This window comes from Cricetulus griseus, chromosome 2 (assembly GCF_003668045.3).
Source record: "Cricetulus griseus strain 17A/GY chromosome 2, alternate assembly CriGri-PICRH-1.0, whole genome shotgun sequence".
In the NCBI taxonomy this organism is placed as follows: Eukaryota; Metazoa; Chordata; class Mammalia; order Rodentia; family Cricetidae; genus Cricetulus; species Cricetulus griseus.
Genome location: NC_048595.1, coordinates 414571157 through 414587578, shown reverse-complemented (window position 1 = coordinate 414587578; position 16422 = coordinate 414571157). Strand labels below are relative to the sequence as shown.

Genomic DNA, 16422 nt, shown 5'->3' with positions numbered 1-16422 from the left:
CCTTAAGATCTTTCTGTTTTATCTCCTAAGTTTTAACATGGATTAATGTAAGGTAAAATCTGCAACTTATTGGCACACATTTAGAGAAAGCATCCTAAAACAATGCATAGATTTTATAGCTTGAATATCAAAGTGTCAGATAACAATTTGGCAAGAGAATCATCCTAGACTGCATTTAGAGCTCTTATAATAATAAAAAGACTATTGCTTAGGCAGGAACCTCATTGAAAATACCACCATCTTTGCAGTTTGTAACAAACACTGCTACCCAAGATTTCATTTGGTGGAAATCACTATTTTTCCTGTTTTGAGACAAAGTTGTCTATGTTGCTCAAGCTGGCCTCAAATTTATGATCTTCTTGCCTTAGTAGTTGGAATTTAAGCATGTAACGCTATCACACTCAGCAGAAGTTGTACTTTTAAATCTCTTAGTGTATTTCAAACTGCCCTGAATGTTTCAAGGGTTGATATTTAAAAAAAATTTTAAAAACATTTTCCCATCAAAATGATGGTCCGGATCAAAAACAGATGAGATTTTGAAATGCACAATGTAATGTTACAGCAATAACTTTAGGCACCAATCGTCCAAGGCATCTGGACCTCATCCTTCCTGGTGTTGGGGATCAAAACCATGCCTGTACCTGCTAGGCATCTGAGCATCTGGGTTATTTAGTCTTAAACTAGCTTCTACATTCTCACCCATCACACACACACATAACTGGAGTAAAAGAACCTATGATTGCTGATGGCCAGCCATCAAGAAAAATCCTATTTGGAAAATTGTAACTGAGAAAACCAACAAAGCTTGTGGGTTTATTGTTATTCAATAAATTCTGGCACTGTGTAAAGATACAGACGTGTGCATGTGTTTGATATGCTCACAATATGAATCATCATATTTAAATTCTTTTTTATAAAAGAGGTAATTTCAATATGTGACTATTTACAATATGCCAGAAGTTTGACCTGTTCAAGTCAAGACAAACCTGTGAGAGTATACTATGCATGGTTATTAAGCTATTTTTAATACTTAAAAAGAAAAACCACAGAAGATGTATATGTCTACTTATCTCAGGCATTATGTGGTGCTGGGAACACACCTAGAATTGTATGCTAAAGTACTCCACCACTGATCTTTACCATCCTCGTGTCTAGTTTTAGACAGTCTCCATTTCTGAAACATTGTGCCCTGCCTCTTCCATACAGTTAAGAGGCATCGGGCTTGTACAGCAAGAGCTTTTACCCATCACTTCAGTATGCTCCACACCCCATTATTGAAACAGGATCTCACTATAAAGTTCTGGCTGGCCTAGAAATCTCACTCACCTGCCTGCCTCTGCCTGTCAAGTATGAGGATTAAAGGCATGAACCACCATGCCTGCTACAGGTGTCCTCTTTATAGGGTCCAGACAGAGCATTGCACTTTGTTTCATAAGCTCTAGGGCCTAGTCTGTCTCTGTCTCTGTCTCTGTCTCTGTCTCTCTCGACAGGGTTTTTCTGTTGTAAAAGCTCTAGCTGTCCTGGAACTCGCTCTGTAGACCAGACTGGCCTCAAACTCACAGAGATCCACCTGCCTCTGCCTCCCAAGTGCTGGGGTTAAAGGTGTGAGACACCACTGCTTGGCTTAGGGCCTAGTTTTCTGATAGAGCTTTAATATACTCATCTATCTTAGGAACCTATTTACTTTGATAAGTATAGGTGGGACATTTTTACTTGTAGGAATAGTATTTATCAGGTCTCATGGTCAGTGCTGGACAGGAGATAATATGTGCACAAATTAGTTAATTCTGCTACTAATTTCATGGAAATTTATCTAAATGAAAGTGTATTCTTGATTTTTTTTCTTTTTTTACCATTGATCAACTGTCAATTCAAAACATAGCTCTCCTCTCAAAGAGACTAAGACAAAGTTTGTTTGAGCCAGATATGGCTGACCATGGTCCAGGAATAGAGATTCACGTTGTCCCAAATAGCACAAATCTTTTATATAAACTTTTATAGTCATAGAAGAAAAAGTTGTAAGTCAAGGCACTCACCAAATATGGGTCAAGGTATCAAGTAGGCAAGTGTGGTGGTCTGAATGATAGTGGTCTGTTGTAGAATATTATTTTAAGATTCATACTTAAGAATGGATAGAGAAAATGTGGTACATTTACACTATGAGTACTACTTGGCAGAAAAAAAACAATGGAATCTTGAAATTCGCAGGCAAATGGATGGAACTAGAAGAGACCATCCTGAGTGAGGTAACCCAGTCACAAAAAGACAAACATGGTATGTACTCACTCATATATGTATTTTAGACGTAGACCAAAGGATTACCAGCCTACAATTCACACTGCCAGAGAAGCTAGGAACAAGGAGGACCCTAAGAGAGACATACATGGTCCCCCAGAGAAGGGGAAAAGAACAAGATCTCCTGAGCAAACTGGGAGCATGGTGGGAGGGGAGAGGGAACTAGGAGAATGAGAAGGGGAGAAGAGGAGGGGTGAGGAGGACATAAGGGAGCAGGAAGGTTGTGTAGGGGAAGCATAGAGGAGAGCAAAATAAGAGATACCATCAAAAGGGGAGCCAGTACAGGTTTAAAGCAAAATCAGGCACTAGGGAAATGTCCAGAGATCTACAAGGTTGACACCAACTAACCATCTAAGCAACAGTGGAGAGGCTGCCTTAAATGCCCTCCCCTGATAATGAGATTGATGGCTACCTTATGCCATCCTAGAGCCTTCATCCTGTAGCTGATGGGAGCAGGGAAGCAGACACCCACAGCTAAACACTGAACTGAACTCCTGGAATCTAGTTGCAGAGAAGGAGGAGTGATGAGCAAAGAGGTCAAGACCAGGCTGGTGAAACCCACAGAAACAGCTGACCTAAACAAAAGGGAGCTCATGGACCCCAGACTGATAGCTAGGAAACCAGCATAGAACTGATCCAGACCCCCTGAACATGGGAGTCAGTGAGGAAGCCTTGGCAATCTATGAAGCCTATGGTAGTAGATCAGTATTTATCCCTATCATACGAATGGACTTTGGGAGCCCATTCCACATAGAGGGATAGAGAGATACTCTCTCAGCCTAGACACACGGGGGAGGGCCTAGACCCTGCTCCAAATGATGTGACAGATTTGAAGATCCCCATGGAAGGCCTCACCCTCCCTGGGGAGCAGAAAGGGGATGCGATAGGGGACTGCTGGGGAGCAGGGGAAGAGGCGGAGGGAGAGGGAACTGAGATTGACATGTAAAACAAGCTTGTTTCTAATTTAAATAAAAAAATTCGGAAAAAAAAAGATGCTATAGAACATTTGTTAACCAGTATAAAGATGTGTTGCGTTTTTATGTTACATTTGCTTAACTCTGTGAAGGTGTGTTACTTTGCCTGTCTGGAACACCTGATAGTCTAATAAAGAGCTGAACGGCCAATACTGAGGCAGGAGAAAGAACAGCAGGGCTGGCAGGCAGACAGAATACATAGGAGAAATCTCCCAACACTCGGGAGACAGAGGTAGGCGGATCTCTGTGAGTTCGAGGCCAGCCTGGTCTCTAGAGTGAGTGCCAGGATAGGCTCCAAAAGCTACACAGAGAAACCCCCGTCTCAAAAAACAAAACAAAAAAATAGGACGAGAAATGTGGGAAGAGAGATGGAGGAGCAAGAATAAGGAGAGGATGACGCTAGGGGCCAACCACACAGCCACATAGCCAGTAAGAGTGAAAGTAAGATAGAAGAAAAGGAAAGATCCCAGACGCAAAATGTAAATGGGATAATTTAAGAAAAGCTGGCTAGAAACATGCCAAACTAAGGCCAATCATTCATTAGAAAGAATAAGCCTGTGTGTGTGTGTGTGTGTGTGTGTGTGTAGTTGGGAGCTGGGTGTTGGACCCCACAAACAGCCAAAATAAAAAGAGTAAAAAACCAACAGTGGTTCCCATAGACCACTGTTTGAATACACGGTCCCATTAGTGGAACTGTTTGATAAGGAGGTGTTGCCTTGCTGGAGGAGGTGTGTTACTGGAGGTAAGCTCTGAGGTTTCAAAAGCAGCTAGCCCTACCCATTCCCTAGTTCTGCCTCTGTGAGCTCTCAGCTGTCCTTGCTGCCACGCCTTCTGTTTGCCATCAGGGATGCTAATCCTATGAAACCCTAAATCCAATTAAATGCTTCCTTTTATAAGTTTTTTTGAGCATGGCGTTCTGTCTCAGCAACAGAAAAGTAACACAGCAAGTTACCTAAAAGCTGGGTAGACTACTAGTTTATGTTGTTATTTGATGACATTCTTAGCTTTGGGGTTGATGAAAGTTCCTGGTATAATATAGATTTTACCCAATTTACCTAGTTGAAAAGATATTAGGTCAGGCACAAAGGTGGACAATTAAGGAGACTGAAATAGCCTAAGATAATTTTGACTCTGCATCTGCACCATTCCAACTCTCCACAATTACAAAGCTCTGATCACTCAGCATTGTAAAACCTTTAACATAGACAAGGCTTTCCTTCCTGAGAACTTGCTTACATACTTCAGTATGTACTCATACTGAATTTAAAAAACAGTTTTCACCCCTTTTATCCCAGCACTCGGGAGGCAGAGACAGGCAGATCTCTGTGAGTTCGAGACCAGCCTGGTCTATAAGAGCTAGTTCCAGGACAGCCTCCAAAGCCACAGAGAAACCCTGTCTCGAAAAAACCAAAAAAAAAAAAAAAAAAAAAAAAAAAAAAAAAAAAGTTGTCAGACACAGGCATGGAGGAACACTCATATAATACCAGTACTTAGGAGTCAGAGGCAGAATTGCCAGAGGCTCAAGGCCAACATATATGAGTTCTTAGAACTGTGAATTCTAGGTTATCTTGGGCTACATGGTGAGACTTACTTCAAATGACAACAGCAAAAACAGTTTTCAATTTTGTGATTCTATATTCTTAGGTGTTTTAAAACTCCTATTAAAATTTTAAATATTTAAAAAATTAAGTTCTTAAGTAAAATATTTTGAAATTCAAAATATTTAGAATATGAATTATTTCTTCAGGATCAAAACAGTATCACAATTTATTAACTCAATGGCCTGAAATTATATAGAATTAGATAAGTATTATACATAGTAAAGTTATAAGCCAACAGTGGTTCACAACAGTAATATTGGCATGCAGAAGGCTGAGGCAGGAGGATTACTGTGAATGAAGCCATGGGTATATAATGAGTCCAGGCCACCTTTGTCTACAGTGTGAGATTGTGACACAAGTCAAAACTAATAAATAAATAAATAAATAAATAAATAAATAAATAAATAAAATCCTACTGGAAATACATTAGATAGAAGAGGACTTTTCAATTCGTTTATGTATTTATGCTTGAATGAATGTTATTCTTGTATGTGTGTGAGCACACATTCCTCTGTGTGAGGTCGAATGTGAGGAGCCTTCCTCAATTACTCTAGTCACTGAGGCAGTTGCTCACAACTGAATCCAGAGTCCACCTATTTGGCTAGTCTAGCTTGCCAGTTTGCTCCAGAGACCCTTTGTCTCTGCATTCCCTAGAGCTGGCATTACAGGCTCATTGCTAGCCTACCTGGTGATAGGGATCCCAACTCCAGGCCACATGCTGGCAGTAAAAGTGCTTTATCTACTGAGTCAGCTACCCAGAGCTGTCAGTGTTACTGTTAAAATAAACCAGGATTTGCTAACAGTCCTATTTACTGGTTGGTATTACTATAGGCTCTGAGAAACCTTTTTATTAAAAAAATGTATTTTATTAATTTACATGTATGAGCACATGTGCATGTCTGCAAGAGGGCATTGGACCCCCTGGGATTGGAGTTTCTCAGGGTTGTCAGTCACTATGTGGGTGTAGGGAATTGAACTTGGGTCCTCTGAAGAGCAACAAGTGTTCTTAACTGCTGAGCCAACTCTCTAGTTCCGTTTTAAAAATAAATAAGATGGAAACACTGCTACAGCAACAGCATCATTTGAGTGTTTTTTGAAATCTTTTTAAGAAATAAGCCCAATGCACAAAACTATGACTTTGTTAACTGATAAGATATTAAATGACAAGTTTTATTACCATTTGAAAACATTTACCAAGCTGGGCGTTGGTGGTGCACACCTTTAATTCCAGCACTCGGCACGCAGAGGCAGGTGGATCACTGTGAGTTTGAGGTCAGCCTGGTCTACAGTCTACAGAGCCAGTGCCAGCACAGGCTCCAAAGCTAGACAGAGAAACCCTGTCTGGAAAAAACAAACAAACAAAAAATTTACCTGATGCCTGATACCGTTCTATGGATTTAGCAAAAGGCAGTTTTGACTAATCCTGTCACTATCCTGAATTTGACAGCACTAATCAGGAATCTTGATGAATTCATGCAAGTTTCTGGTTCTAGTGAAGACCCTTAACTAAAATGTAGTACTACGACCATGGGTACTAAGTTATTGTTCACTTCTGCTGTGGTTCTGGATAAGGAGACAAAACCCCAGCAGGAAGGAAGGTCAAGGCTGAATGGTTAGACTGCACAAAGTTGATGCCTAAAGGCTGGGAGTGTATGTAGCTCAATAATAGAACACCTACCTGTCTATCAGGTTTAAAGCCAAGGATTTAATGGTTAGGCGGATAAACATTAAAAAGCTGGTGCATAAAACATTTTGATTATGAAAGTGAAATTTTAAAAAAACTAAAATTTTGTTACCTGTTAACAAAACATGAAAGTTTAAGATTGCTTATTTAAAGAAAAACTGGAACTGTTTTTGAGATGATTTAAAAGTCTCGTTGTGAATAACAGAGCCTGATGATATGACATTAATATTCACCTTGTGCAGAACATAGGACATTCTCATCTGAGAAACAAATAGGTCTTGGTTTTCTGTTTACTAACTATTGCAATCAATTCTTTGACTACTCAAAGAACTGAGTAGGCACAGCAAATTCTAATCAAACTCCATAATCTGAGAACTACAAACCAAAGGTCAAAAGTACTGTTATCTTTTTATTTGATTCAAACCCATTGTCATATACAAAGCTAATTTATTATGTACAAAATAAATGTACATTCTTAAAAAACATCAGAATATAAATTTCCAAGGGACTAACAAAGTGCAAATTTTTCAACTATTTTTCATACTATACAGAAACAAATCAAACACTAACTCATATACATTCATTGACGTTCTTAAAAATATTTATATGACAAAAATACATCTTGTTTATTTAAATTCAGAGGGATGAAAGCTGAAAGAATCAATTGCACCAAACAGTAATTTTTTATCAGAATGCTAATTAAGTTATTTACATCCTTATAAAGTCTAAACTTGCTCAACTTTGAACCCTCCTTTTTGCATATAAATACGAAATGCATCACAGTTTGCAAGTCAATAAAAAGATAAAAATTACTATTCTTTTTTGTTCATTCAATCAATTCCAGTGGAACGAATGAAAAGGGACACTTTAAGAAACATACATAACTTAAATAGTAACTAGCAGCACAGTTCCTAAGGTGTTGGGGGGACAGAGACAGACAGACAGAGAGGGAGAGAAAGAGAAGGAGGGCGAGAAGGAGAGCGGGAGAGAGACTGACTTCATTCTATAGCCCAGGGTAGCCCACAAACTTGAGGCAATCCTCCTGCTGTAGCCTGTGTTGGGATTACAGGCACACCACCATACTTAAGTACTTTTTGTTTTTAAACAAGTCATTTTGAATGTTCAGCTAACCCTCTGAACTAGTGTGTATAATTTATGTATTCAAGAGACCATCACCTTGTTAAAATCAAAATTTCTAATTAATCTAAGTCCCAGAAAAACTGTCAAATTAATCAAGTATGTTTGTTAATTTTGTCTTAATTTAACAATCAATTTGATAGAAAATGGCTCTCCAGAGACCTGATTACTTTCTGCTGTATTTTTTCTCCAACTATACAAAAGCAAGCTGATAGAGAAAGGGAAGTTTATCCTGTAAAAGAATTTAGCAGGAAGTCACATGGTTTCCTAAGTTTTCTTATGTAAAGCTGACTACAAGTAGCAGTAACTACATATAAAACGCTTGTGGTGGTGTCTATGAAGCACAGTCAGACAGAATAGGAAAAAGAAATGTCCAAAATGTAAAAGGCCTTCAGTTACTGTAAGCCAGTGGTAGTGGCACTCACTGTTAGTTTCAGTACTCTGGAGGCAGAGGCAGCTGGATCTCTAGGAGTTCAATGTCAGCCTGGTCTACAAAGCAAGTTCCAAGACAGGCTCCAAAGCTACACAGAGAAACCCAAAGACAATAAAGACACTGGTTGGGGTTGGGGATAACAACTGGAATAAAAAATGCTACATTTAAATTATGTAAGTAATATGTAAATGCAAGATATAAATAATATTAAAGGCTGATAACATTGTATTGTTGCCCAATGCCATCGGGAAAGCATTCTGAGAAAATTCTTCAGAACAATGTCTATATGGAATCATCTGAAACAAACCAAACGCTAAGTACATGACACACACCACACAAATTAGGAAGAAGTACTGAGAATGATTATCTGCTGTTAAGGGTAACAACGTTTAAGAGTGCTCACTTATTGGGAAAGAATAGTTTCTGTAAGAGACAGAACACTTACACCAGGATTTGGGTCTGGATGAAAACTGAAAACAACAGAATTACCAAGTAAAAATAATGCATTTCATTTTGTACATACCACTCAAAAACTGTAAATAGGGTTAAGAAAACAGGTTTAGCAATGTGAGAAGTGAGAACACCTTTAGAAACACATATCCCAGATACATGGGTATTATACATTTAATACCTTATTAATATTCTACAGTAAATGTACTCATATGTTTTTAATCGGAAAAGAGGCAAAGATGATGCTATTTATTTTATAAGCAAATATTTTAAAAGAACTAACCTCTCAAAATTCAATTAAAAGCTTTCTTGCAGATACCTTTAGTAAAATTGGTATGTTATACTTACAGGTAAATGCCATGTTTCTATCATCACTAAACAAAAACTGACACTCAATTTCACCTTCTTAGCACATTTGAAAAGAAATATAAAGAAGCTAAGATCAAGATCTAAATTCTTAATTCTGCGGGCATACTTACTCCTTTAGCAGTGTGCAGTGTTTATGTGTCAGTTCTGTGAAGAAGAATCCCATATATATCACAAGCAACAAGATAGTACTATGACTACGAAGGCATTCTTCTCACAGCAGGATGCACTGTGAGTTAACGGAAGTTAATAGAAACTTCTTCCACAGGCAACATGACTAGAAAGACTAAATGCTAATGTTTATTTTTGCAATTTCCCTGATTTTCATGTTCTTATTTGTTTCTTCTTCAATTTTACCTAACTAATGACAGAATACTGACTGGGGGAGTTATATATTACACTGTTTTATTCTCTAAGTACATATAGCAATTGTATAAATGTGTATACATACACAAACACACACATACCACCAACAGCAGCAGCAAAACAACTTCTGACCTCACTTTCCAAAAAAGAACATATCTTAGTATAACTCTCTCATTACCAGGATGCTGAGATTTTAGTATTCATGATCACCACTACTAAGAAACAAAAGCAGCCGGGCGTTGGTGGTGAACACCTTTAATCCCAGGAGGTAGAGGCAGAGGATCTCTCTCTGTGAGTTCGAGACCAGCCTGGTCTACAAGAGCTAGTTCCAGGACAGCCTCCAAAGCCACAGAGAAACCCTGTCTCAAAAAAAACAAGAAAGAAAGAAAGAAAGGAAGGAAGGAAGGAAGGAAGGAAGGAAGGAAGGAAGGAAGGAAGGAAGGAAGGAAGGAAGGCAGGCAGGCAGGCAGGCAGGCAGGCAGATGAAAAGTTCTGAAAAGATGAACTGATACCAACAGCAGCCAAGTTGAGATTTTTTTACTCATTAGGTAAAATATCCAGCTCTCAATCTATTCTGACATTTATTACACTAAATGTTATAGAAATTTCTATGGATAACATCTACAATCCACTCTATAAAAGTGTATCTTCCCAGTAATATTATCTAGTGACTTTTAATTTCATGGTTCCACTCTTTACATGAGTATATTACTAAGATAATAGTTCCACTAGATTTGCTTATTTTAATTAATACGAAAGTTCATTCTTGGCTGGATGGTGGTGGCACATGCCTTTAATCCCAGCATTCAGGCGACAGAGGCAGGTGGATCTTTTGTGAGTTTGAGGCCAGCCTGGTATACAGAGTGAGTTCCAGGACAGCCAAGACTACACAAAAAAACCCTATCTCAAAAATCCAAACCAAATCAACCAACCAGCCAAACAAACAAAAAACAAGGAAAAACCTCCCAATCATGTTGGTTCTGACTTGAACTCCCTTAAAAATTTTTATGGTGCATAGGTGGCACCATGGCTGTAGCACCTGGGAAGTGGGGGAGGGGAAATGAAAAGAAGAAATGATTCATATTACATAATCATCTCTACTGACTTGTGAGACTTCCAACAAATTCCTGAAGTCTTTCAAAAAGGAAATCTTTGCATTTACACAAATTCTACTTCTGTACCCAATTGATTTTAGTGCTATATCTAACACACAGCTATTTTTTTCCTGAATCAGAATTCTATAGATTAAACAGAAAGTGGTTGTGCAATGTTTTACTAATCCTGACCTACAACAAGTCAAAATATTGGAAAAATTTCTTAAACATAATCTTTTATATCTAAATTTTTAAAACACCTGTTTATGGGATTATAAATAAATGAGCACTGGACACTGTAGTCAACAGGAGAAAGTGGAAAATCAAAATTTCTTCAGAATTCAACTGATAAGACAATTAGGTATAAGGAAATGTATGATTAGCAAAATAAAAAATATAATTTTGAAAGGCTACCATTGTGAAGTCACTCATTGTTGCCCATAGATCATTTTTAGGAAGCCATACAACAGTTCTTTCCTGAAAATAGACTCAACATATAAATTTCTGTACAACTTCAAAGATTCACAAATCTTCTTAAAGCCTGTGGAATCTCAGATCGCCAATCTGGTGATATTTTATGAAAACAAATAACAATTACTTTGATTTCCGAATTAAATCAATCATCTTTTTTACTTAAAAATTTAAATACAATTTAATAGTTAAGAAACTAAAATAAGCTATCATCCTAACAGTTGCATATAGCAAACAATAAACATTACTTTACCTACATGACTATGCTGAATTATGCAGGGTTACTCCATCTTTCATGACCTTTTAGACCATTACTGACAACTCATGATCATCAGGATAATGATGCTTAATTACAAACAGAGTACAGTTTTTGTGTAACAAAGACAAATTCACAAAATTTTGAACTTCACAGACATAAATTGTGCTGCACCTGATACTCAAAGGACCAGCTGGCCAAAGCCACAGTTAGCATTTTTGTTTCAATATACTATTAATGAAGTACATGTATAAGAATTATCTCTAGTTTTTCTTTTTCTTATTCAACTTTCGTTACTTAAAGATAATAATGCAATTAAATACATTTTTACTAATAATATATTAAATAGTAAGGGTAGACAAATAAACCAATGTACTATTTCAACATTTGTACTTAATCCAAATTGTGCAGAATTGTACAACAAATGCCTAAAAGCTTATGTTTTTAATGTAATGGTCAGTAAACAGAAAGTGATTATCTAAAGAATACATGAAAAGCCACATCTCTCAACTCTCCTTTATCAACACTACTTTATTAGAAATAACTTAAATTTTGCTACTTAGATTAAGGGAATTCAATCTAAATATATAATATTAGAAGTGTGTTTTTAAAAATAAATTAAATGATTTAGCAATGGGTTGCCAAATTGAATCAAATATATTTTTTTCAATTCAATTTTAGTACTGGTCAACAAAACTAGGCTCACTGTTGATGAAACCTAAAACTTTATTCTTATTCTTTACTTATTTATTGAATTTTTGGGACAAGGCCTTGCTATGTAGCCCAGGTTGGCCTTGAACTTAAGATCCACCTGCCTCAGTCTCTCAAATATTAGCATTATAGTCATGTACCCTAAAGTCCAGCTCAACCTACATCTTCACAAATATCAAACTGTGTTAATCCTTAAATGATTTTTAGGATAAAACTCTTAAAGACTTTCAGAGAATAGAGATATGAAGCTAAAGTGACAAAGCAGCAATAAATGAAGCTCAGTTCTCCATCACAGAAGGTGGAAACAACAATCACTTGAAATCTTGAGTATTATATTCCGTTTCTCCAGCTGAAATCTGGCTGAGCCGCTTGCTAGATCCCCACAATTTTCGAGATAGCTGACTTGAACGCATCTGTTAAGGTAATCCAGAGAAATGGAGAACAGATGTTAAGGAAAAAACAAGGACAAAATATATATATATATATATATATATATATATATATATATATATATATATATATGGCACTGAGTTTGTAAAGGGCAGAACAGGTTTTGGTAGCAAAATTACTAACATGTTAAAAGATTCTTGATTAATAACTAAAGCCATTTATTTACTGTAGTACAAGAGACTGAACTCAAGGCCTCCTCTGGTTAAGCAAATACTCTAGCATGGAGCCATATCCCTAGTCATTCTTTGTACTTTTTGAGACAAAGTCTCACAGGTTGTTTGACTCACCCTGTAGGCAGGCAGATCTTTAACTTGTGATTCTTCCATCTTAGCCTCCAACTAGCAGGGATTACAAGTGTGTACTCAAAGTGTAAAGTGTGAGCAGAGTTTTATGTAATCACCACACTAGCAGGAGAAAGGTGGGTGCAATTCAGGAAACTATCAAGAAGCTCAATGTTGAATAGAAATGTTAAAAATGTTTTTAAGTCTCTTTTTTATATTTATTTATTTATTTTATGAGTGTTTTGCCTGCATGTTTACCACATGCATGCCTGGTGCCTGTAAAGGTCAGAAGGGGTGTGGGTTTACTTACAGCTACAGTTACAGATGGTTGTGAGGTACTATGTGAGTGCTTCCTGCAGAGCAGTGAATGCTCTGGCCTGCTGTGATCTCTCTCCAGCCTTTTCTTGTGGTTGTTTTCAGAGCGCATCTTGCTATACAGCCCTGGCTTGCCTAGAATTTACTATGTAGACCAGTCTGGCCCCCAAATTATGGTGATTCCTCTGCCTCTGTCTCCCAAGCACTGGGATTATAGAAATGCGCTACCACACCCAACATAATTTCTTCTCTCAAAGAAACGCCTACAGATACCATATTACATCTCTCAGGAAAAGCTGAGTGTCTCAAAAAACATGCAATGAATAATTTAATTCTACATAATAAGTTTTCTGGGAGAATCACTAAGTTACCTGGAGTAGAGCCATTAAGTTTTCTGAGAAACAAATGTCAGATCTATGAAAGACTATTAAACAAGTGAATTTATTGATATAGTAAACTCACTGAGAATAAGCATGTGGATATGGGATATTTGTAGTTACAAAGAAAAAATGATGCATTTATATAGTCATGTCTGGTATTTATTAAATCAGGTTAGTCTTATTGTTAGAAACTATATTTTATTTTTTATAAGAGCTTTCATGCCTCAAATCTACACAGTCCTTGTGAGTCTTGATTTGGAGTAATATTTACACAGTGAAACAAAGACCAATCCACAAACATGCTTTCAATTTTATCATAGTATAAACACTACTGATTAACAACTTTATACTTTGGCTCTTTCTGAAAAGTCAAATTTACGTTTCAATTTATCCATAATGGAAACTTCTGAATCAGTTAGAATGAAGGAACCCACAATAGTAAGGGAGAATCCATGATGCTGAGTTTTACCTCGGCTGGCTTGCCAACACCCACTACAATCAATTTGCCATCTTCTAAGCCTACAAGAACGTGACTGTTTTCTTTGGTTACGGAAACACAGTGGATAGGTAATCGCATGGCTAATGGTGTGATGCTGAGATTCAAACTAGAAGAGATAAAAAACCAGACATAGTTACATGCACAGAAGATGGATGCACAGAAGGTTATACGTGGAAGGTAACTTGATCATCTAGCTCTGCATTCCAACTTTACAGATGTCAGATTTATAGGTATACACCACCATATCCCCAACTGTAATTCATTTACTTATCATTTCCCTAAGTTCATCTCTATTTCAAATCCTATTAATTCTTCAACAAGACTCCTCTGATCAGATCCTAGCAATCCTTAAACTCTTCTGCACACACAACTTCCCATTTTGTTGATTGAGATAGGGTCTTGCTATGCAGGCTAGGCTGACTTTGAACTCCCAATTCTCCTGAATGTGCCACCCTGACTGACAACTTCTAAAGAGTCTTAAACCTTTCAAGGCCAATTATTATATTTAAATACCACAATACTGAGAATATAAGCTCTTTCATTAAATGCTTTTATCTTGTTAATTGATAAGTGAAAGGTGAATAAAAAGTGTGCCCCCCCACACCCCGCAAATGCATGTGTTCGAACCTCTGAGATTAACAGGTCTATTTACTTTGTCTGCAATTCCATTATAATAAATGCCGGTGGTTATTACTGTTTAGAAAGTGGAGAATTCAATGATATGTGAGCCCATTGGTTTTTCTAATTTACAAGTCTTCTTGTTAGAAGACTCTTAAAACTGGGATGAGAAAAAAAAAAAAAAGGAAAGATATCATTGGAACAGGGACTGAGTCCCAAATGCTAACATTACAGGTATATTCCTGTATACTCAGAACACTGCTGCCTCTTTTGTGTGTGAGTGATTTTCAAGTGTGTGCATGCCTGGTGAACACACAGAGGTCAGAGGACAACCTCAGGTTCTGTTCTCACCTTCATATTTTATGAGACAAGGTCACTGTGGTAGTTTGAATGTAATTGGCTCCCATAATCTCATAGGGAGTGGCACTATTAGAAGGTGTGGCTTTGTTGGAGTGGGGTTGGCCTTGTTGGAGGAGCTGTGCCACTGTAGGGCCGGGCTTTGAGGTTTCGTATGCTCAGGATACCTCCCAATGTGTCAGTAAAATTCCTGTTGCCTGCAAGATGTAGGACTTTCAGCTACTTCTCCAGCACCATGTCCAACTGCACACTGCCATGCTCCCCACCATGATAATGAACTGAACCTTTGAACTGTAAGCTTCCTCCTCAATGAGATATTTTCCTTTATAAGAGCTGCTGTGGTCATTTTACAGCAATAGAAACCCTAACTAAGACAGTTACCTTCATTGTTTGTCCAATATTTGCCAGACTAGCTAGCCTACAAACTTCCACAGATTTCTCCTTAGGAACATACAGATAGTCGCACTATGACTATGCATTTGGTGGTGGTGGTGGCAGCAGGGTGGGTGGTGTGTGTGTGTGTGTGTGTGTGTGTGTGTGTGTGTGTGTGTGTGCGTGTGTGTGTGCGCGCGCGCACACACAGTCACATCCTCATATTATGCAGCAAGCACTTTCACCTACTGAGCCATCTTTCTATCCCCCTAATGCTACTTACCTGTGAAGCTCTCTTATAGACAAGAGCCCTTGCAAGCTGCCAGTGATAACATGTTCTCCAATTATGCATATGTCTGATATTTGCTCATTCAGGACTTGAGACCCCAGATACTTTCCATTTACAGAAAACACATGTAACATGTTCTTATCCTATAAAGAATTAGGAAACGTTAAGGATCTTGAATAAAAGCTGAGTTTTTATTGTCAGTTAAGATTTTAACATAATAAGATTTTTGGAATAAAAATATGGCTGTATTTATGCAGGGTGTTGGTGGCACACACTTTTAATCCCAGCACTCAGGAGGCAGGGGCAGGCAGATCTCTGTGAGTTTGAGGCCAGCCTGGTCTCCAGAGCTACACAGAGAAACCCTGTCTCGAAAAACAAAAAACAAACAAACAAAAAAGAAGGCTGTATTTAAATAACAAGTATACAGACAATATCAGATTGACTTCAAGTCATATTATCATGGAAACAAATAAGAGTTAAATAAAAAAGAGGTAAATAGTATCCAGTCCAAAAATATTCCACATTCCTAAAAGAGATACTTTTTGATATTTAAAAGCTTTGTTACTGAAAGGATATGGATATATAAAGTCCAAGTTTATTTCTACACTGTCTTATCCACAAAAGAACTTACCTCGGCTATTACTGTTACTTAAAGTTCATGACATCTCTCACACCAAAAATTAGGTTTTTCTCCTGGTGGTGGTGGCACATGCCTTTAATCCCAGTACTCAGGAGGCAGAGGCAGGCAGAACTCTTGAGTTCAAGGCCAGCCTGGTTTACAGAGCAAGTCCCAGGACAGCCAGGGCTACACAGAGAAACCCTGTCTTGAAACAAACAAAAATTTGCTTTTTATATATGTAGGGTTGGGGGTTTAAGCTAGGGCCTCAGGCTTTCGAGGCAAGTAGTCTACCAACCAACTTATATCCTTAGCTAAAAGAAATTAAGTTTGAAATCATGTATAATATTAGGCCAAAAGAAATCTCTGAAATAAAAAATAAATATAAGAACAAGATTGGAGCAGAA

The 16422-nt window shown here is 37.6% G+C and overlaps 1 protein-coding gene across 3 annotated transcripts in view; it reads right to left on the bottom strand.

The window, feature by feature from the left end:
• Positions 1-10998: 10998 nt before the first annotated feature.
• Positions 10999-16422, bottom strand: part of Nbeal1 (neurobeachin like 1) — a 151973-nt gene continuing 146549 nt past the window's right edge. For all 3 annotated transcript variants that reach the window (XM_027397011.2, XM_027397012.2, XM_027397013.2), the window contains 3 exons: positions 15394-15542; positions 13734-13869; positions 10999-12251 (listed from right to left, as the gene is read on the bottom strand). In XM_027397011.2, coding sequence (XP_027252812.1) covers positions 12150-12251; positions 13734-13869; positions 15394-15542 — 387 coding nt within the window. In that variant the 3' untranslated portion in view covers positions 10999-12149. The remainder of the gene's footprint in view (positions 12252-13733; positions 13870-15393; positions 15543-16422) is intronic.